Source organism: Mus pahari, chromosome 6 (assembly GCF_900095145.1).
Source record: "Mus pahari chromosome 6, PAHARI_EIJ_v1.1, whole genome shotgun sequence".
Taxonomy (NCBI): Eukaryota; Metazoa; Chordata; class Mammalia; order Rodentia; family Muridae; genus Mus; species Mus pahari.
The window spans coordinates 38,268,092-38,289,578 of record NC_034595.1 but is presented as its reverse complement, the minus strand read 5'-3'; the positions used below and the strand labels follow the sequence as shown (position 1 = coordinate 38,289,578).

General features: G+C 41.7%; 1 protein-coding gene across 2 annotated transcripts in view; it reads right to left on the bottom strand.

Moving 5' to 3' along the window:
- The window catches only part of Adamtsl1 (ADAMTS like 1), a 365,598-nt gene that overhangs the window by 121,239 nt on the left and 222,872 nt on the right, over nt 1-21,487 (bottom strand). For both annotated transcript variants that reach the window (XM_021200231.2, XM_029540103.1), the window contains one exon: nt 17,254-17,383. In XM_021200231.2, coding sequence (XP_021055890.1) covers nt 17,254-17,383 — 130 coding nt within the window. The remainder of the gene's footprint in view (nt 1-17,253; nt 17,384-21,487) is intronic.

Sequence of the window (21,487 nt, the reverse complement as noted above, 5' to 3'; positions counted from 1 at the left end):
TATATATATATATATATATATATATATATATATATATATATATATATATATATATATATGAGAGCTGTGTGGCCAACACGCGTGCTTTTACCATGCCAACTGCCTCACCATCTTAACCATTTCTCAAAAGAAAATAAACCAAAGTTATCAGCATTACGAACTGTATTTGCTAAGCTTTGTTTGATACTCTTAATAAATTATTTTAATTTTATGTTTATGTGTGTGTGAACGTATGTCTGTATGCCATGTACATACGCAAGCCTGTAGAGGTCAGCAGAGAGGTCCCATTCCCTGGGACTAAAGTTATAGACAATTGTGATGGGCCATGTAGGTGTTGGGGACAGAATCTATATCCTCTGCAAGAGTGTAAGTGCCTTTAATCACTGAAGAATCTCTCCAGTCCCTACAACTGACATTTTAAGGTACTAAATAGCTCTTGAGATTAAGTCATGCTTGTGGCACATCTGTTTACCATCTCATTAAGGGCATGTTATTAACTTATAATATACTTCGTTCATGGAGTGGGTTAAAGGCAGAATAGCACCAAGACTTGTGACAACTGTGCAAAGTACCAGTGTCTTCTCTCCATCTTTACACTACTCTGTGACAACAGCCACAGTCCCAAACACCCACATGCCTGTTCACCTCTATACAGTGTGATTTCATTAGAGCATCTAAGCTCCGGGTTGCCATTGTCTTTCAAACTGTTTTTCAGGTTTTTAATACGTTAAAAATGAGATAGAATTATTTTTATTTACCCACAAGAGAAATGAAATCTTGTCATCCATTATCCAGCGCTTGAGCCTACAGGATACTAGATTAGGAGAAATAATTTAAGCACAGGAGGTAAGTATTACATCTTCCCATGTACAATGAAGAAGTCAAATAAACTGATCTCACAAAAATAGAGTGTAATGAACTGTTACCCGAGGTAAGGAAGTTGTGGGAAAAAAAAAATAAAAAGGAGGATGGCTAGTGGGCAGAATGCACAGTGCATAGTAGGACCAAGTTTCATTGTTATGCAGCACAGCAGAATATTCATAGCCCATAGCAATTGACTGTCAGAATACCTAGTAAAGAGGATTTCTGCATGTTCATATCATGAGGAAACATGATAACTGAAGCGATGTATGATCTCAATTGCTTGGTATGATCTGCCTGATCAGGCGCATCGTGCCTGTGAATAGACTCTTATGCTGAGCCTCACAAGTACATATATGCAATTATTAAATGACAATTAGAAATAAAATTGAGGCTTCCTGCCAGCTGCTGTAACTCAGATCTGAGTTTCCCGGGAGCCTAGAGGTACAGACATAAAATCCCTTTGATTCTTGGGAGTTTGATATTTTGGTTGGCTTGTCTAGAAAGAAATTTCTTATTCCAGCTTTCAGAGTTGCTTTCCTGTGGTCAAAGACACAGAATAGATTTGTGGAATAATCAACATGGTGTTATTTGTTGTTTTATGCAAACATTTTTGTTTTTATTTCTGTTTTTCCTTTTCTTAATTTCATCTTACAGGACGAGTATTTGTGCACTGAACTCCCATGGGGAAGCCTCTTCTTTTTCCAGAAAAACTTTCCTTCAAGCAAGTGAGCTCCTGCTGGGCTCAGTCACTTCCCTACACACACCTTTGTTTTTTAACCTTTGAACATTTATTTCCAACATTCCCTGCCTGAAGAGTCTTCCCGTTTCTACTTGCAGGCCCAATTTAAACCCTTCCCTCCCTGTGTCTATTTGCGTTGCTGTTCTGAGCTAAGTGCCAGGCCACCTTATGATCCAGTTTGTTCATTCCTTCCCTACTGATCATTCCAAGGAGAACACAAAGCTTTCAAGATTTGGAATGCAGGGTTTAGAGGTAAGGAAATGATTTGGTTCCATCAAGTCAGGACAGACATCTCTAGACACACAGTGATTTAGAGGTGGTATTTCACAGGGAAACTCTATAAACCTAAGTACTGTATTCCTCTCATGGGTTGAATTGTGTGCAGTGCCAATGTGTATTGGAAAACCTAACCCCTAGCATGATCCACTAGAGTATGATCTGTTTTTGTCAAGGATAATTGTAAATGAGGTTAATAGGACAGACTTTAATGTAAAATGAATGGTCTTAAAGAATTAAGGATTAAGTTGGGTATGAAGATATACTTGAACAGAAAAGAATATGGCCACACAAAGGAGGAGGGGACTGTGGCAAATCCTCAAGTTTCAGGAAGAGGTAAGCAGCTGCCCTCCCTACAGCTTCTGGGAGCACATCCTTCACATCTTCACCTCAGACTTCCGGCTGGGGAATGAATGGTTCCTAGAGGTCTTCACCTAGTTGGTATGTTCAGTTATGGTTGGCCCAGCAAATCAATAGGGTCTCTGGAGTTAGTTCTCATGAGCAGTGTTAAGTTTGCCTATGGTACCCGGACACTTACATTTGTAAGTTTCCTAAGTGGAATGCTTGTGTCAGCACTTTGTGTCAGGGTCCAGAGATTTGGTGCTGTCATCTGTAACAAGACTGTGCCTCCTCTTTCATCACAATATATGCTCTAGCCTTGTGGGACTTTAATAATCTCAACCAACTCAGCCAGTCCCCATGTTGTATATTCATTGCTCGAAGCCTAGTGTTAAGTATGTAGGTTGAGTAATTAGAATACAGATACTTAATGGCTTTGAGAGACCATTATAAAGATATTATGGTGTATGTGATAGATGTTATCCATTTACTTATTCATTTCAGTGGTATCTATTGAGTACCTTTGTAGGCTAGCCTCCATGTAAAGGGGCAATCAATAGAACCAATATAAACCCTATTCCTGAGGTTCCCAGTCTACACTGTGAGACCAGTAAGTGTGAGAGCATAGAATATAGGCTTAGGCATCAAGAGAGACAAGCCCTGGAAGGGCTATCTGGGGTCAGTGAGTGCTATGGTAAATCTTGACATGTAAGTGGTAGCCAGCCAAAGGTGTAAGCAAAAGAGAGTGCAGGTAGAATGAGGTATAAGAAAGGAGACATTTAGAGAACTGAAATGTTGAACTCCCATCTCAGGGCTGGAAAAAGTATTCAATAGAAAGTTTCTTATATCCCTGGGTACTTCTGTCTTTTATTTATCATTGTCTTTAGTGATGTACCTGTGAGTATATAAGAGGGACTGGAAAGCAGAGGTCTTTTGGGTCACCAAATCCTTTAGGACAAGGATGACTTGAGATCACTGTATCACAAACTAACGGCTGCTGGGGCACTCCTGGATAGGATATACCTAATCAGTTGAGAGCTGAAATGACCAGGGTCTTTTTGTCCTGGGTGTCCCAAAAGATGTTAGCCTCAATATGGTTCAGATAGGACCATAAGGACAGGATGGCATGGAGCTTCACGCAGCTCTTTCACCCTGACTTATTAGCCCATAAACCTATTTTATGCTGCCTGGCTGTAATTTTCCCTAGACACATCTTGTTATCTCTGTCTCAGAGTTTGATAGACAAGGGCACAGAAGCAGTCAGATGTTTCTATAGGAGGCAATTGATCCAATCAGAGCTGAGATGGATACAGTATGTACATAGAAGAGGCATGTACATATGCAGACATTGACATACACAGAAAAGATGTATACACACAGATGTTAGACACAAATATATCATATACCCAGAGATATACACATAAATACACACACACATAGAAACATATATATAGACAGACATATGCACACAATAATGTTACCCTTGAACACACATACATCTACACACACACACACACACACACCTCTGGAGGACAGGATGTTGCTATTTTCATTGACATTCTGTTTGTTCACAGAGGTACCTGCTCTTTCGAGACATGTAGTTTCCTTACTTGGGGATGAAGAAAATGACTTTCATAAATATTTTTATGTTTGCCATACACACAAAAATACCAAGAATTATTTTTTCTAGTTAGGTTCAGAGACATCTTTATATAGCATGTGTTTTACTTGTAGACATTTTCTTATCTCAGGATAGTTTATGGGACTGTATCTGTCTAAAGTCTGTGCAAACAGAAACCTCAGGTTAGGATTCATATTGGCTTATTAAATCCCTCATTTGTTTTTGATTTTACATGTTGCTATTTATTGCTAGGACAATTAGCACTGAAACACTATTTTTAAATGCACTGGATCTGAGAGAACCATCAAAGCACCCTAATCTCATTTACCATGGAGGAGGCTCGGGAGCATGACGTCAACATACTACACCAGCCCAAATCCTGGGTCACAGTATGCCAGGGCTGGACTCTGCTGCCATTGGTGGTGTATAAAGTTGAGCATGCTGCTCTGTTTGAATGTCACGACACTGCTCTTGTTTACTACAGAATCAGGATGATGATAATTACCATGCTAGCTTCCAGTATCTACTAGGTCCTGCTGAAAGGGTGTCACGTGCGTTAGCTCATTTGTTCTATGTGGCCTCTGATGTAGCTATGTGCTATTTCACATAGGGGCAATTGAAGTATCTTAAAAAGATCACACAGTTAGTAAGGATGCAAGAGCTAGCCCTATATTTAGTGTAGTTTTAACCTGTGTCCTTCTCTTGTCAACCTCTGGCATGTTCAGGGAATAGAGGCAAAGGAGCTGAAGTCAGCCACCACGGTTATTCTTATGATCAGACAAGATTATTGACCAAACTTCTTGCAGATTTCTAATTTCTTAGAGAAACAGAAATTGTAAACAGTGAAACCCCTGTCACCGTTTACTATTGACGTGATGGTATATGGTGAGAATTCTTTTCACGGCCACCCCTCAACCACCCAAAATGAAGGAACCCCAATTCCAGAAATTGGTTGGCAGCATTGTGGCCCACAACAAATATGGATTTCCATCTTTGTAATCTAAGTTGTGTAGTGATGTTCCATCAATATTATCCGGCCTGAGGCATAGACCCGAGGTGATGGGCACAGGACCTGAAGGCATGGGACTTAAGACTTTGGAGAGAAAGTCTGTATCTGCAACAGCATTTTCAAGTAGTGCATGTGTGTTGTGAGCAAATGAGTGCATTTAGTATTTAGGAAGTACATATTTTGCAGACACTACTCCGCTTATAGACTAGGGCTTTGGGGGCGTGTGTCCTCAAATGTTTTAACTTACGTGGCAGACTAGCAATTACGGAACAAATGTTTGGATGACCTTTATAGTTTATTTACTATGAAGAAATATGGAAAGGGATTTTATAGCCCAGACAGCATTATAAAATTCAGAACGCAGACAGCTGTAACCAGACATTATCACCATGAATACCAGACTTCAGCTTGCTACCTTCCTTTATGTCAGGAGTGCAATCCATGGAGCTGCTTTCTCCTATCCGATCTGCAGCTGCGGCCAAACTATGTATGGTAACAAGCAGTCTAGTTTTCGCCAATCTTGTTCAGCAGAACTACCTTCCTGGAGATGGCAAGTGAACAAGGGTGAGCTGGAAAACAGCACCGACCCTTCTAAATCAAGGTGGGGTCAAGCCAACCCACATGTGGTTTCACTTCCCTCCACCACAGGTCGGTTATATCATCAGCCTCCATCCATTTAGAGATAAAAATGTACGACAGTGCCCATTTTCACACAAACACTTGTAGGTGTGCCTGGGACGTGCCTTCAAATCCGTGTAAACGTCTGGCAGGTAACAAAGGAGAAAGGAGCGAGGAGGCCTTCCTGGCCCCCAAGCTGTCAGCTCACTGTCTCATTCCCCCAATTGCAAACAAATGGACTCCCATTTCAGAAAGCTGCAAAACATTGAACTTGACAGTGGGGTGCATCTTCTGAGATGATCTGGTTCTCCATCAGCTCTTCCCCATAGTACAGCTCCAGTGCCTTTTTAGTTTTTCTCCAGGAGGAGAGCATTGATAAATGGCATCTGTCTAACTGGTGGTTTGTATTTTTTTTTAAAAATCTACAAATAACTTGCTTATAACAGTTTCCTTCTGTGATTTTATCCCAAGGCTTCATGAAGTTTAAAATTGTATGAGCTTTGGGTAGGACATCCTGTGATTTTCCTGGTTTGCTCAGCCAGAGAAAGAGTGGAGGCAGGAAAATGTTGTAGGTGGGTGAGGACCAGAGTGTCTGTTACCCACAGAGAGCATTTTTTAAGTCAAGGGGAATTTCTCCAATAAGTACATTTACCAAACAAACAAACTTCATTTTTTTGTTATTAAAAACTTGAATTTGGTTTCCTAACGTACATCCAGGGCATATTCAGGAATCACATGCAGATGCCTTCTGTGTGTACCTCTGCCAAAGCAGAAACCGTGGGGCAGGTTGTTTGTTTGTTTGTTTTTGGCCAGCACAAGGCTTTTCTGACCCTTTCTTTACTTTTTAAATGTTAAAACAATTTAAAGGTTGACTTCTAAACAAATGTGTCCATGGCACTGCCCTCACCCCCTGCGTTAGGCAAAGCTTCCAGTGACACTCACTTAGAAGTAGTCTTGGAAGATGGATCGGACAGCGGGAGCCCCGAAAACTGATCTTCTGCAATACCTCATGTGGCAAGGGATGAAGGGATGGCTCAAAGAAGACTAGAGAATAAGTTTTGTACCGTGCACTCACACAACCCTAAGCTTCACAGAGCCGAAAGAGCTTTGTCAAATGTCCTTAACCCAAGAGCTCGTGATCCCTGACTTTATAGCTAAGGATGATGACACGGTAAGTGATTGCACAAGCCAAGCTGCCCTGATGTTTTCCATGGTTTCCCACAATTCCCCTGCGACGTGAGGTAAATGAAATGCTTCATATGCTAAGTCCCTCTCTTACTTTCTGACATAATAAAGCTGGCCAGAGCAACAGACCATCCAGGAGAACTCATGGAAGGACAGGAGTGATAGGCAGATGGTGTCCATAGTGATAGAGCTCCAGGAGAACTCACAGAGAGATAGGAGTGATAGGCAGATGGTGTCCATAGTGATAGAGCTCCAGGAGAACTTCAGTAGACTGATTTGATCCACTTTCACCAGTTGATGTAATTTCTGCTACAGCAACAATTTCTGTGTCACCTCCCTTGTTATTAAGCGTAACTATAGAGGGCTTTATACAGGACAGTCAAGTAATTTATGGCTTACATGGGAGTGTGAAAAGTGCACATGGTCAGGTACAAATGATCCTGAAGGTGTTGGAAATGGTCTATTTCAAGATTCTCAGGGAGTGTGGAAGATTATGCTAATAGTATGTTTGATCAGAATTTTAGGAATAACCCCTTTTGCATCTGTAGTAATAAGAGAATTCTTGCGGTAGGTCCTTCCTTAAACTGAATTAGAAGACCTTTTGCTCAGCTCCGATATGGTACCTGCTCATGCCTCGCCCATGGCACTTATGCCTTGCATGGTGCTAGTCTGTGTACTGGTCTCCAAGTGCAGTTTTAGTGCCTGTCCCAGTATCTATGTCCCAGACTGAAAATATATATATATATATTTTTTTTTTTTCACTGAACTAAGCTGGATTTTCCTCTAGTCAGCAGAAAATTGCTGCCCCCCCAAGGGCTAGAGTTAATTGGGGGATAGTTTTGGATCAGACGTTCTCAAGAGCTGTAATTTTGTGAAGTCCACAAAAATTGCCCACTTCCTCTAAATAGGGACTGCTCCTTACAGAGATATATAAACCTGCCTCCCGTGAAATCCCGATTTAATACCTGTTAACTTAATATATGCTAGGCACTGCACCAAGCACTTAAGGTTCATATCCTCACAACGGCCCTTTTGAGGATAAAGAGGAAGAAAATGAGTTCTGAAGTTACACAAGCTCTCTGCAGCCAAGCAGCTGGCAAATTCATATGCACTGAACCCTAACCCTAATCTGTGCAAACCCATATTCTCAAGACTGGAGTAAGCTCGAGGTGAGAAATACACAACATAGGTTGTCAGCTTAAGCAGTTTTGCATTATTATTATTATTATTATTGTTATTATTATTGTTATTATTTAGTTGAAGTGAACTGAATGCATGGGGAGGGGAGGGTGAAAGAAACTGGAATAATGCACTTTGTAGATGGGTAGAAATGAGTCAGCTAAGAATCTGGATAGTTAGGAGGCAAAGTGGCTGAAAATAAGCCGCTGGAGGAGAGAAGGAGGTGGCACTACACTGCAAAGTGTTAAAAAGAATGGCACAGGGAGGAGGCAGGAACCCAGCTTTGTGAAGAGGGAAGAGAGAGGGGAGAGAGAGGGGGGGAGAGGGGGAGAGGGGGGAGAGAGAGGGGGAGAGAGAGGGAGTGAGGGAGGGAGGGAGGAGGAGAGAGAAGGGGAGAGAGAGAGGAGGAGAGAGGGATGGAGGGAGGGGGAGGGAGAGAGAGGGGGGGAGGGAGAGACCATGCATGCACATGCTCAGAAGGTGGTGATACTTTATTACTTTAGCAGACATCACTTCAGCACACACTGGGGCAATGGTTGGTCATGACAGCAGAACAAAACTTCAGAGCACCAAGACAGCCCACAGCATCTTCCAGAACTGTCAGCCTAGGCTGCATCTTTCCTCATGACTCAGGATTTCTTTTTCTTTTAAGGGGAAAGAGTTCTATGCTTAATGAGTCAGCACTGGGTTTTGGAGGCTTCACTTAGGTCTATTTGAGCTCTTTTTACACGCTTCATTTCCTAAGGGTTTGGCTTTGCCCTGAGAAGTGTTGGCTCTGATGAAGTTTTGACTCTATCCCATTCAGTGAAAGCCTTCTCCAGGAGCTTGCCCTGTCCTCCAATTCAAAGCGTGAGATGAGGAAAGAAAGCCTTGTGACTTGTTTGCCATCTATGCTGGGTCATGGGCTACGGGCCACTAATGTTGATACTTTTTCCTGAGTAGTTCCTGGGCGTATGTGGAGTGTCTGAAATAGGGAAGGCAGCAGCCGTATTGATGGATAGGTCTATATCTATCATCAATAAAGGGAAGGACTGACCCCCAAGCTCTTTTCTCCTTTAAATTTTATTTATTATTCTCTCATACATCATATCCTGACCACAATTTTCTCTCCCTACAATCCTCCTATACCTTGTGCCAAATCTGGACCTGCCATGTGGGGGTTATATGTCTCTCTGAAGCAGTGGTTGTCAACACAAGGGTCTCAACCCCCTCAGGGCTCTCACGTCAGATGTTTTGCATATCAGATACTTATCCTACAATTCATAACAGTCGCGAAATTACAGTTATGAAGTAGCCATGAAATAATTTCATGGTTGTGCATTACCACAGCATGAAGAACTATATTAAAGGGTCGCAGCTTAGGCAGGTTGAACCACTAATCTAAAGACTTACTTAGCTCATATATAAAGGTAGGACAAGAGTAGGACCACCTTAAATTTATGGGGAAATTGAATACTATAGCATATATTAAGAGACTGGCACCACGTCTGGTGTGGTAGCTTTAATGAGCTAAAATACATGTTATCAGATTAAGTAAAAATGTCAAATGTATTGTCCCAATAGGTTCCACTTTCTGAAGAACTTGTAGACACTATAGAGACCTGCTTCCTTTTCTCGTATAGCCAACTTTTTCTATTCAGGCCAAACACTGTGGTGGTTTGAATAAGAATGGTCTCCATAGGATATGGGATATTCTATCCATAGATTCCCTTAACTGTTTCTATCATTACTTGGTTAAGAAATTTTGGGGAAAACTACTATGCGTAGGAAAAATAAGCACAAGGTCTTAGACCATAAGGCTTAGGGACTAAGAAGTTTCTTGTTTCCCTGGCTGCTGTAGAGGCCAGCTGAATGCTTCATGTGTTTATCTTACAATGCCCCACCCCTGCTGTTAGAATGATTATCTTTACAAGGTAGGGGGACTGAGACATACAGGAGCTAAAGTAACATCCTCAGGCCATGAGGAAAACAAAAGCCCCATCCTTTATTTCTCATTTTAAGGAATCTTCCCTTTTCTGATGCAGAATATTTAGCATTGCCAAGTCTCTTCTTGGCATTTGTCTTAGTCACTGTTGTATTGCTGTGACGAGACACCATGATCTAGACAACTCTTGTAAAAGAAAGCATTTAAGTTTCTTAAATTTGGGGGTTCCTTAAGTTTCAATATTGCTACAGTTTCAAATATTGTCCAAAAGCCTTGGACAAACCTTTGAGTGCCATTAACTCCCGGACTTTCTAAGTTGATGGTAGGGAAAGCCAAAAAAATGTTTTCCCTTTCAAGGTGCCGCTTTAGTTCTGTTAACTGCTTTGTAAGGAGTAAGATTTCTGAACTATAAATCCCCCAATGTTTCATCATTACATCAGGATTTAAAATATATGCATCTGAGGCTAACTCAGTTGTACCAAGCATGTATGGTATGATTAAGGCCCCAGATAGAATTCAAGCACTAAAGGAAAACAAAACAAAAACTCAAACAAATGAACCAATAGCCAGGCCTTGACCATCACTAAGAACTGGCATTCCCAGCTTCAGAGAACAAAGCAAGTTTTGTTCCTGACTAGAACCACAGCACAATGCCTGGCACAGGAAACAGGCAATAAATACTTGTTCAATGGAGACTGAACGAAGATAAATTCCGATTATCTTTAAGGATTTCCTATTATCATAAAATTCTAAGTAGAGGGATGTGGGGTGTTTTATATTCTTTGCACACATACAAATGTAATCAAGGTATTGTGAAAACACTTACCATTTCAGTCTACAGCTCTCCTCAAGGCCTGAATGCCAGGCCTAAGTGCTCCATATGAAAAGTGAAATTGCATTCTCAGTAATGTTATGGTTCTTTATCATGGAAGCCAGTTTCTGTTTTGTGCAGAGATGTTTCTCTGTGTTAAATTTGATTCCAGGTTTTATTTTTTTTTTTCTAATAGAACCTATGCATATTTTCTTTCTCATTTGCAAACCTTTTATTCTATAGGAAATATAATCCTTATCTTCAAAGGATCTCAGGAGGGTAGTACGGGGAGGGCCTCAGTGATCAAGTAACATTAGCTAGCTTGATCATGACTTCCTTTTTGATCCCCTTACCTGGGGCGCCATTACCCTGACAAGTTGACAGGCTCAGTCAGCACATACCAGGTTACTGGAGGGGGGCAAACAAAATGCTGACATTTGCATTGCATTGTGTCAATGAAAATATTACACAGACGATACCATTTCTGATTCTACATGAGAAACAATTGCGATACATAGGTGGTAATAAAAGCTAACCATCACTGTTTTTATTGGCCTGGGTGGTCAGCACGGGTCATCTTTATCCAAGCAAGACTGGCCCTTTTATGACCCTGTTTAAGCATCTTCGTTGAGCTCTACTGATGATAGGAAATACAGTCTAGGCAGCTTTAGGACCCGAGGCCTCTGTGGGTGTGGCCTCTGCTTGTTCTTTATGGCACCTACTTCTTGTCCTTTCCTTTTGTCTGACACATGTCCTCTTTCCTTTGCCAGGATGAATCCTGCTTTTATGCTTCATCATTCAGCATGGGCGTTACCTGCTTGAGGAAGAGTCGGCCTTGAGGCCTCAAGCTCCCTTGGAAGCATTGCTGTTTTTGCGGCTGTCCCTTAACAGGTGACATCTTCAAGATGGGGTGTTGTGTCCTGAGGACTGGTGCCAAAAGCCTGCTAGGCACTAAGATTACTGCCTGTTAGTAAGAGTTATTCCTCCAAAGGTATCTGAACATGGCCTCCGAATCTGGACTCACTGTCTGTGGATGTTGGTGAGCTTTGGTGTACTTTTGCTTTTTGAATTTAAAAGTTAGTGGGGACAGAGCGGAAAAGCAGCCTATCAGCGTATGGAAGCTTTAGGGAAGCAGCAGAAGATGAACCAGTCTTTAGAGAGCATGTTGAAATAGCAGCCCTGAATACAGGACCAGGGTGCCTGCAATGCTTTGAAAGCTCCATCAACTCAAAGAAAGCATGGCTGTCTTAAAAGGTGACGCCTTTCGCTCTGGCCATTTTAAGGGAATATAAAAGAAAAGTTGAAATTGAAAATCACGTGCTGTCAGTGTGCATGGCTCTTGTTAGTGCGCAATAAAGTGGGTGTTCTGGTCTGCTTTTAAAGAGGGGACTCTGTGACCCTAACACTCCCTTTAAAAAAGGATTCTCGGCTTCTTTTATTCTTGTTGGTTCTCAGAATGGTCCTAGGACTGAACAGAGCTAGTGCAGAGGGTGTGGAGCCGGAGAGGGAAGCGACCGAATACCATTCCTGGAATTAGGAGCTCCCCCCTCCACTGTTTATCTCCCCGGCACCACTCAGCTGTTCTCTGTTGCACAGAAATAAAAGTTTAGTTTAAGAAGTATGTTAGAACAAAGCTGCAGAAATTGCCTGGAATTTCCTTCATTTTCAGCCATCTGGCTTTCATTGCTGACTCTGCTCCCCTCCTCCACATACATTTACCAAATCTTTTCAACACACACTGGCCGAGCTATCAAATGCTTATAATTAATAACAGTCATACATTTTTTTTTAAAAAAAAGTAGTGCTTTCTGGTTTTCTTTGGCTGCTCATGTCACTGCTATTATAAACCAGGGAGATAGTAACTTATTTATTAAGACTTAGCTCAAATCTAATCGAATTTAAGTCTTGAATTTAAAAATATCATGTTTTCATGGAAATTATGACTATTGTTTCTCAGCTAAACTAAAAGATGACCACGTATTTCTCTGAGTGACGATTGTGATTTTGTTTTTGTTTTGTTTTGTTTTGTTTTTAACTTTTAATTTTTGAGGCAGACTTGGGTGCTCAGGTATTTTAGGCAGGCCTGGAATTCACGATCCTCCTGATTTGACATGTGAGTTCTGGAACTTTAGACATGTGTTTTTATACCTAGCAGTGTGTGTGTGTGTGTGTGTGTGTGTGTGAGAGAGAGAGAGAGAGAGAGTGTGTGTGTGTATGTGTGTGGTAGGGGTACAGAGTATTTGAACCCAAGGCCTTATACATGCTAGTCAAACATCCCGACACCGAGTTACACCTCAGCACAGATCTTATTGTTTTTGTTATTGACAGAGTCTCACCCTGTAGCCTATGCTGGCCTGGAACTCATTATTTAGCCCAGGCTTACCACAATTCCATGGCAATCTGCTTGCCCTCAGTCCCTTAAGTACTGAAGTTGTAGTCGTGACTCACTCTACCCAGCATTATAAAATGTTTTCCCATTTTAAAGAAGAAAATGAAGATCCAAAAATGTCTATAGCCCTTCAAAGGTTAGTGATAAGTGGCCCAAGAGGTCTATATCTACTTGCTCGTCGTCTTTTTTAGTGTCTCAGGGATGAGAAAGCTTCATAGCTCATGAGCAGTTCTGGATGAAAACGTGAACCTTCTGAGCAATAAATGCAGTAAGATCTTGTTTACAAATATCAGAGCCTTGTATATTTGTGTATGTTCACAAACACATATAAATTCATGAAAAGTAGTCTTGACACATATATACCAAGCTACCAGCCTGTCTCTCTCTGGGCAAGAAAGGGAGGGAAAGTGACTACGCTGGTTAAAGAGGGGGAGGGTTAGCTTGGCCCTGATTACTACTGCTGTGCTTGAGGAGTTTTAAACAAAGCTTTTGTTTTAAGAATTTTGTGTCTGAATTCACTGTAATCTCATCATTTTACCTTTCTCTTTCCCCCTCCAGTTCTTCTCATGTCCCCTCACCTCATCTTGAACTCATGATCTCTTCTATAATATTGTTAGATTGTTTTATATGCATACACACACACACACACACACACACACACACAGAGTCTACTGAGCCTAGTTAGTGCTGCTTGGATGTGCATGTGTTTAGAACTGACCACTTAGGATTGAAAAACCTCCTAGGGGTTCATCCCTAGAGAAAACGGATTCTCTCCCCCTCAACATCTATTGATCGCCTGATGTTCATCACCCAGAGGTAAAGCCTTACAAACTTTTCTCCCCTACACAGTGGCATGTGGTTTGGTATGGTCACTGTGCAGGTCATGTGCAGGCAACTATACTGTTGAGAGGTCACGATGGCAGCATCCCTGATAGGCATCAAATCGCCAAAGACACTATCTCATAGTAGCCATTTTGATCCTCTGGCTCTTCCCACCTTTTCCTCTTCTCTTCCTTGATATTCCCTTGAGTTTTAAAGGGTAGGTCTCTTCATGAGCTACTTAGAGAATCAGAACGCCCAGAAAGTTTTGTTTTTTTTAATAAACTGGGAATAGAGACTGGTTTCTTTCCCCACAATGGCTCTTGGCTTCTTTTTAAAATCTTGTCAGGGCCAACCACGCTCACTGATGGCACTCTGGGGAAGGAGATACTGCCTCTGAGAATCAAATTGCTTAGTGTTAAATGTGCACAAAAGAGTTTCCTTCTCTATGATAATAGCTTTCCTGTCAACTTTGAAGAAAGCTCTCACTGACGGCTTGTAAGCAATTTTTTATGGCCAAGTTTAGGGAAGGTTGAAAAGGAACAAATACTTATCCTCCACAGTCTGATCCTTGCCCTCCCAGAACCAACCTTTCCATTGGCCATTGCTAACAACCACTCAACCTCTTTGTCCCTGTCCCTTCCACCAATGCTTACCTTATATCCTTCTTTACTTTGAGTAGACCTTTCTGTATACAAGTGATAACATAAATGCTATAATTACATTTAGATTTCTGTTTGACAATTAAGGCCTTGAGTTTAAGAAAAGGAGCCTAATGATGGCGTTTTGCACATCACCTGGAAGAGAGGGTTAAAGTGCTAGAAATAGCAGTGATGCCTTTAGGCTCCCATTTACAGTACGGTCTAAACCTTGCTAATTACAAATATGGCCTCCAGGTGAACAATCACCTGCTACCTGTTGTTTCCTAGCAGAGAGAGAGAGAGAGAGAGAGAGAGAGAGAGAGAGAGAGAGAGAGATCAAAACATAAAGCTGAGAGCAAAGACTTTAAAATCTAGCCCCTTCAATAGAAACTACTGTTTTTTAAAAAAGTTATTTTAAGAAGATAAGCATTGTGCACATGCACACATATATACTCAGAAATACCCACAAAAGCTGGAAAAGGTCCTTCCAACCCGGAATGTGCCTCCCCTGCCGTGAGTGACCAGGCCTGCAAGCTGCATGTGGGAACACAAGCAAAAGTCAGACATGTGCTTCTGATACAAACTCGGTTTCACCCAGAAGAAACCAGAAGCACCACATGTGGGCCTCAGAAGCTGCTGCAGAAAGAAAGAGGACTTTGGTGCACTGAATGCCACAGCATTAGTCCCTGCATAGGTGAAACTGGCCGCTTCCTCACTGGCGGCCATGAGCATTGACAACAACTCCACCAGGAGGGAGGCATATATTAACCCAAAGTCTCTTCACAGACACCAAGAGTGAGGACATGAAGCATTTCTCTGTGTTGCATAGGAATGCTGTGGCTCTCTCTCTCTCTCTCTCTCTCTCTCTCTCTCTCTCTCTCTCTCTCTCTCTCAAAAAAGCACGTGGAGTTCAGCAAAGGCCAAGAGCATAAAAAACAGTGTAGAAAGTTTGAATTCAGCATAAGATACATCAAAACACACAGGGAGCACAGAAGCTTGTTGAAGAATGATAAACTGAAGATCTAAATGACCTCTGACTGGACTGATAAGGAGGAGAAGGGCACATGACTACATCTGTACCAAACAAATGTGTATACATCTTACTCCACAGGGATCAGGAAGAGAGGGCTGCTCTGAAGTTATCCCAAAGTTGCCCACGGGAGAACCAATAGATTCAGTGGGTACACATGCCAGCAATTTTCTCCCAATCCAAGTACTGACTCCTTGACCTTGCCTCAGCTCATCATAGCTGTGGAATGTGCTAAAAAGACACTTCTTATTTCCTAATCATGCCAAATGAGCAGGATATAAAGGACAGCAGTTGACAACACACAGAGGAGCTGATAGCTATGTGAAACTTCTGCCTATGGGATAATGAATGATCACTGGATATTTGCATGGGGCGTGGCAACCTCATGTTGTCTGGTCCAGTAATTTCATTGATGGGGAGACAGAACAGTCAACTTGCAACTTTAGTTACATAGCTAAATGGTGACAGGTAGGATGAGATCCAACCCTGTTGACCTTCTAGCCAAGTGCCTAGCAGCCTTCTTTTAATATGGGAGACTGTCACCAAGTAGAGGAGTTTGTTCTCTTTTCTATTCAACTAAAGTCATAGGGTCACACACTCGGACAGTGGAGAGTTTAAGATCGTTGAGGAATTAGTTGCATATAGCAGTCATGCTACGAACCTGCTTGGGGTTTAACACACTGGCTCTAGCTTCTCTTTGTCAGCTTCTCTCTGCCCAGCCCTGGCTGACTTTGGAGGATGTGGCACAGTCAGCCAAGGTCACTTCTATATTTGAAGGGAAAGCTCAGTTTTGGCATGGAGATCAATACTTGGAACAACTATGGTGACTAGAAAGTCACCATGGAGCTGTGTCACATGGTTGGAGAAGGTCTGAATCTGCTTCTTTCAGGTCCAAAAGTAAGGAGTCTACTGAAGCTAGCTGAGAAAGAAGACAATGGGCGTACAGGCTTTAGCAGCCAGCGAGCTACTGTTAGCACCCGAAAGCAGCACAGTCGTCCTGGGAGTGTGCAGAGAAACAAGAACTACTAGGAAGCACGATGCCTTTCATATCTAGGACATTACCTCAGCCAATAGCATTCCTCGATGCAGCTGTACATTTGTGAGTCTGGCTTTAGTCCCTCAAACATATCTCATCCAAACCAGAATTATAGAGGGGGTTTGCTCCAAAAAAGTATCTAAAAGGCAAATTTCCCGAGACACCATAAAATCATATGGACCAAAGCAGTGATTGGATTGATTAGCAAAGACTCAAGGTTGGGCGATAATGAGACACAGGCATGGCTGAACAATGAAATGCTCTAATTGATTTTACGCATGTGGACTGATACACCCCCCCCCCCCAAGCATACTAGAGTGAACCTGTATGCTGTGTGCACACAGATTTCACAGTGGGTCAATTGTACCACCCAGACGCTTCAGTGCCTTATACTCTGTGATTTGAAAGCCAGTTTATTACTATGGTTCAAGGCTTTGGCATACGGGCTGAAAATGTAGCATAGATCATGAAGTCTGTGGTCAGTTCATTTTCACTTTAGGGGAAAGCAACAGAGTGCTACATGCACATAGCATCATCCACGCCATAAATTTGCTTAGTGCATGGAGCCTCTGGACATTATGACCATTAATTGGGATAGAATTCCAGGGCCCTGCTTTCAATTAAATTTAAGTGGATTTGACTAGAAGTTTGAACTGATGCTAATTGGTTTTCAAAACACTGGGTAACAATAAGCGTCCCTCTGTTACCCAGAGAGAGATGCACCCAGTTCAGCACATGCTCCCGGTTGGCAGGGGCAGCAACACATCCCTTACCTTGCTGGGCAGGGATCCAAGTTACAGGATTTCAGGAGCTGCGGGGGCCGTCGGCTGGTCACACACAGGTTCTCATCAGCGAGCTCCCGGGTCTGTTTGTTCAGGCAGCTTACCACAGCCTCCTGGACACCTGTGTACAAATCACACTGTCAGGCCAGAGTGCAGAGTGGGTATGTGCTGGGGTGACGAAGTGTAGACAGGCAGCTGGTGGGAGGTCTCTGACCGGTGGGGACTCTCATTCCACATTAGAGGCTACGGTTTGAAGCACAGCACTGCCAGTCTTGTTAAGCATCACTTGATCTAGGGCTAGGAGTGTAGCTCAGTGGTTGGGTGATTGCTCAGTGTGAATAAAGCCCTGGGTTTGTACTTGGGCACCACAGCTCTTTAAAAGTAAGTATTCCACCAGAAAGGAGGAATTCATGAGCCTGTGGCCTCTCAGTACACCTGTTGAGAAGAGCAACTTTCTGAAAACATAGGTGGCAGAAATGCTTTAACAATGCTACCAGGCAGTCCAGCAACTCTTGCAATTAGTGTTGAAAATGTTTAAAACTAAGTCTCCCACATGTCCCAGCTCTACCACTCCTTAGCATACGCTAGAGGACTCAGCATCCCAGTTCACAGATTCTTGCTAGCTCAGCCTTACTCATTACTCCTTTATTTACAATACCCAGGGAATGGGCACAACCTCAATGTCCTTAACTGATGAATGAATAATGAAAATGTGGTATGCATACAGAGTGGAATACTATTCACTTGTAAAGAGTATCATGAATCTTGCAGGCAAATGGATAAAACTAGAAAAGATCATATTGACTGAAGGAACCTAGACCTAGAAACAAACATAATGTGTCCTCGCTCATCTGAAGTTCATACTTTCAAATCTTCAAATGTGAGCCTATAACCTGGAGTAACTGTTGACCCAGGACAGGGATCATTGCCAGCATAGGGGGATGGGGGAGAAATTGAAGGGGCACATCAGGGTACAAGTAATTTAAGGAGGACATGGAAAATGGGGGGATTTAATTAGGAAGCGGGAGATTAATACAGAAAAAGGGAGAGAGTAAAATAATAACGATATCTGAAAAAATCAATGAATTATTAATATCTACCTAAAATTACATAACACACACATGGTTTAAATGAAAATTTCTCATCTGGGCTGACAATGCTTCTTCCCTAAGTGTTCATAGAATATTTGCAAAACCCCCAACGCCAGGCATGAGAAACCCCATTTTGAATTGTTGGTCAGGGTTGTCCAAGAGATTCCCTAAACACAGGCTATTGCAGTTGCACTCGCTTGCTTCCTAGATGTTGAGAACAACATGTTCTTTGGACACATGACTGAGATGATCTCAGCTGGTTCTGATATGAAACCTCCTCCCTGAGGACTGGTTTTCATGGAAACAGAAGGCAGTATATAAGCTTCAAAGGGAGGGAAGTAGTAGATAATCCTACTCCGCCACGATGCCCATGAACTAAAACAATGATCAGCATAAGTGTGGCAACCCTAGGAGTACAGTAATAGTAACTGTGCCATGGTGGCAACCAAGAGCTCTCTAACTGGACTGAAGACCTGCTTACCAACAGTAAAGTCATGCCTGATACTGGAACCCCCAGTCAACTAATGGGAGCTAGTGAAATGATGGATTTGGTAGAGAACCAATTAGTGCCACATAATTCCTAACTATGTTCTAAATATTTATCCTTCTACCCACAGATGGGTATAGGTCTCACCCCTCATCAAAGAAATGTCTCCTTGCAACAGATAGAGATCATCACAGGAAATCACAACCAATCAAAATGTGTGGTACCCAGCCCCAATTGATACCTCCAAAACACATCACTTGCACCTAAGGTTCAGGAATCATCGTGAAGAGGGGACGAAAAGATTATAAAACCCAGAAGAACAGGAAGTTTGAGACATTGTCTCCAAGAAATATCAGAAAACCTATACACATAAAGTCTTAGCAACATGCCTAAACTTTACCCAAATAAGACCGCCACCAATAGACATACTAACACCAGGAAATCTAACAGGACCTCAAACCTAGACAAGGAACTACAGGTAACTAAGGAATGCTAAGAGTAAGAAAACTAATCTTCCCTAGGGAAGAGACCCCAAAGTGGTATTCAGTCCTGAAATCATGAACATATGAGTAACTTTATATGAACTGAGCAGGTTGTATTTATATGTTTAGGAATATATACACACACATAAACATACACATACATATTTTGTGTGTATGTATCTGTATGTTAAAGAAAGAGAGGCCATGAATTTGAGACAGACCAAGAGGAGATGCGTGAGAAGAGTTGAAGGGCAGGAAGGGTAAATGGTATAATTATATTTTAATGTAAAATAGTATTAAGAAAATGCTACTAAACTATATAGCCACTGATGGGAAAACATGATAATTTAGTGTTAGAAGGAGCAGAGCAGAGTAACAGGGTAACTATTAACAAAGCAACAAATGAAAAGAGAACCTAAGAGACCCAATACCAAACATTATATTTTAACAAAGGAGAGATATTTTCGTGAAAGAGGGGTATGACATCACAGTTTAGTGTCCAGAATTCTGTAAGCTGCTCTGTTCCTGTGTCTTTATATCAACGACTCTGTTCCTGCTGGCTTTGTTTCGATTCTGTTTAATTTCTTCAGTGATTTAGATGTTGAAACAATACATAAAGTGCATAGTGACTATTGCCATAGAAAACAATATCCCCACAGACACCTGTACAATCTAGATGGTGTTAGCACAGTGTTCTGAGCAGTGACTGACAAAGGTTACTGAGTAGATAACTCAAGATGGTCCACAGGTACCCTTTGGAGATTTTCATGGAGTGTACAACACTTAAATTAGTCCACTGAACAGACATTTCATTCAATTGCCTGGAGTTGTAACATCTAATATATACAATGTCTACTATGGCCCAGGTACTATAGCTAAGTACTTAGCATACATCATTCATTCATTCTACAATTCTATGAGGCAATCACTATATAAACACTAGTTACAGAAATGGAAACTGGAGCTTAAAAGTATGAAAAGACTCTCCTGAGATCACATGGTTGCTGAATGGTGAAGCCGAGTATATCTAAGGGTCTAAGAACTCATTGACAGCATTAACACTTAAAAATACCAAGAGGCTGTCATATCTGCTTCCCTAGACATCTTCAGAAATAACCTAGACATTTGTCTGGAATCATTTCAGCAGCATGCAGTTAAAGGGAAGTGGCGAGACACAACATTCTTGCTAAGTTGCTTTCAGCCATATACAGTTATATATGCAAAGATACCCACATCTAAAGACATAGATCTATTCTTAGAGCTTTGTATATAGTTATAAGTGATATATGGCTGTCCATTCTCTCCTCTCTCTTTCTCTCTCTCTTGCTCTCTGTCTCTCATATTGTTTCACCAAATGATACCTAACAGAATATAAATACCTACTGCTTGTTAGTTTTCTTCCTATCTACCCTTGATTTCTCTGAGTCTCTCAAACAAGAGAATGCTTCCCAAGTTGATGTTACATTAACCTAGGTCACCAAGCAAGGGCATCATTTAAAAGGTAACACTGTAAAACCAGAATCTAAATTGGTTTTCTTCCATCTTAGATAATTGTTTTTGTCCTTAATAGGCCGTGGTATTTGTCATGCCTCTGACATGGCTGTTACAGCATTTTATTCTTTTCCCCCTAAGCTTTTATGGTTTCTAATTTTTTTTTTTAATTTGTGATGGTCAGATCCATGTGAAACATTTAAGATTTATGGATATTCAAATCATTCTATCATAGTATGCAATGCCAACTGTGGGCAGGTCTCCAAATCTGCAAATTCATGGTATGACGACATAACTAAACAGATCACAAGATATTGTTGCTTCCATCTGTGATTTCCCAAGGGGATGATATAGAATTCTTAAAACCATGATGACAAGCCACTGCATGGAGCTTACTGTTATGGTTTTAATCTGAGATATCCCCTGAAGGCTCATGAACTGGAGCTTTGGTTGCCAGCTGAAGGGAACAGTATTGAATCCTGAAACTGCTACCAATGCTGTTAAAATACCTTTAAAATGCCAGCAAGCCTAGAGCTACTGATGCCAAAATGTGATAATTTAATGCATAGGGAACACTTCATGGCACCATAACCAAGACCAAAAAAATTATCTGAAACCTTGCTGGGTGTGCTAGCTCATGCCTGTAGTCCCCAAACCCAGGGAGGTAAGGCAGG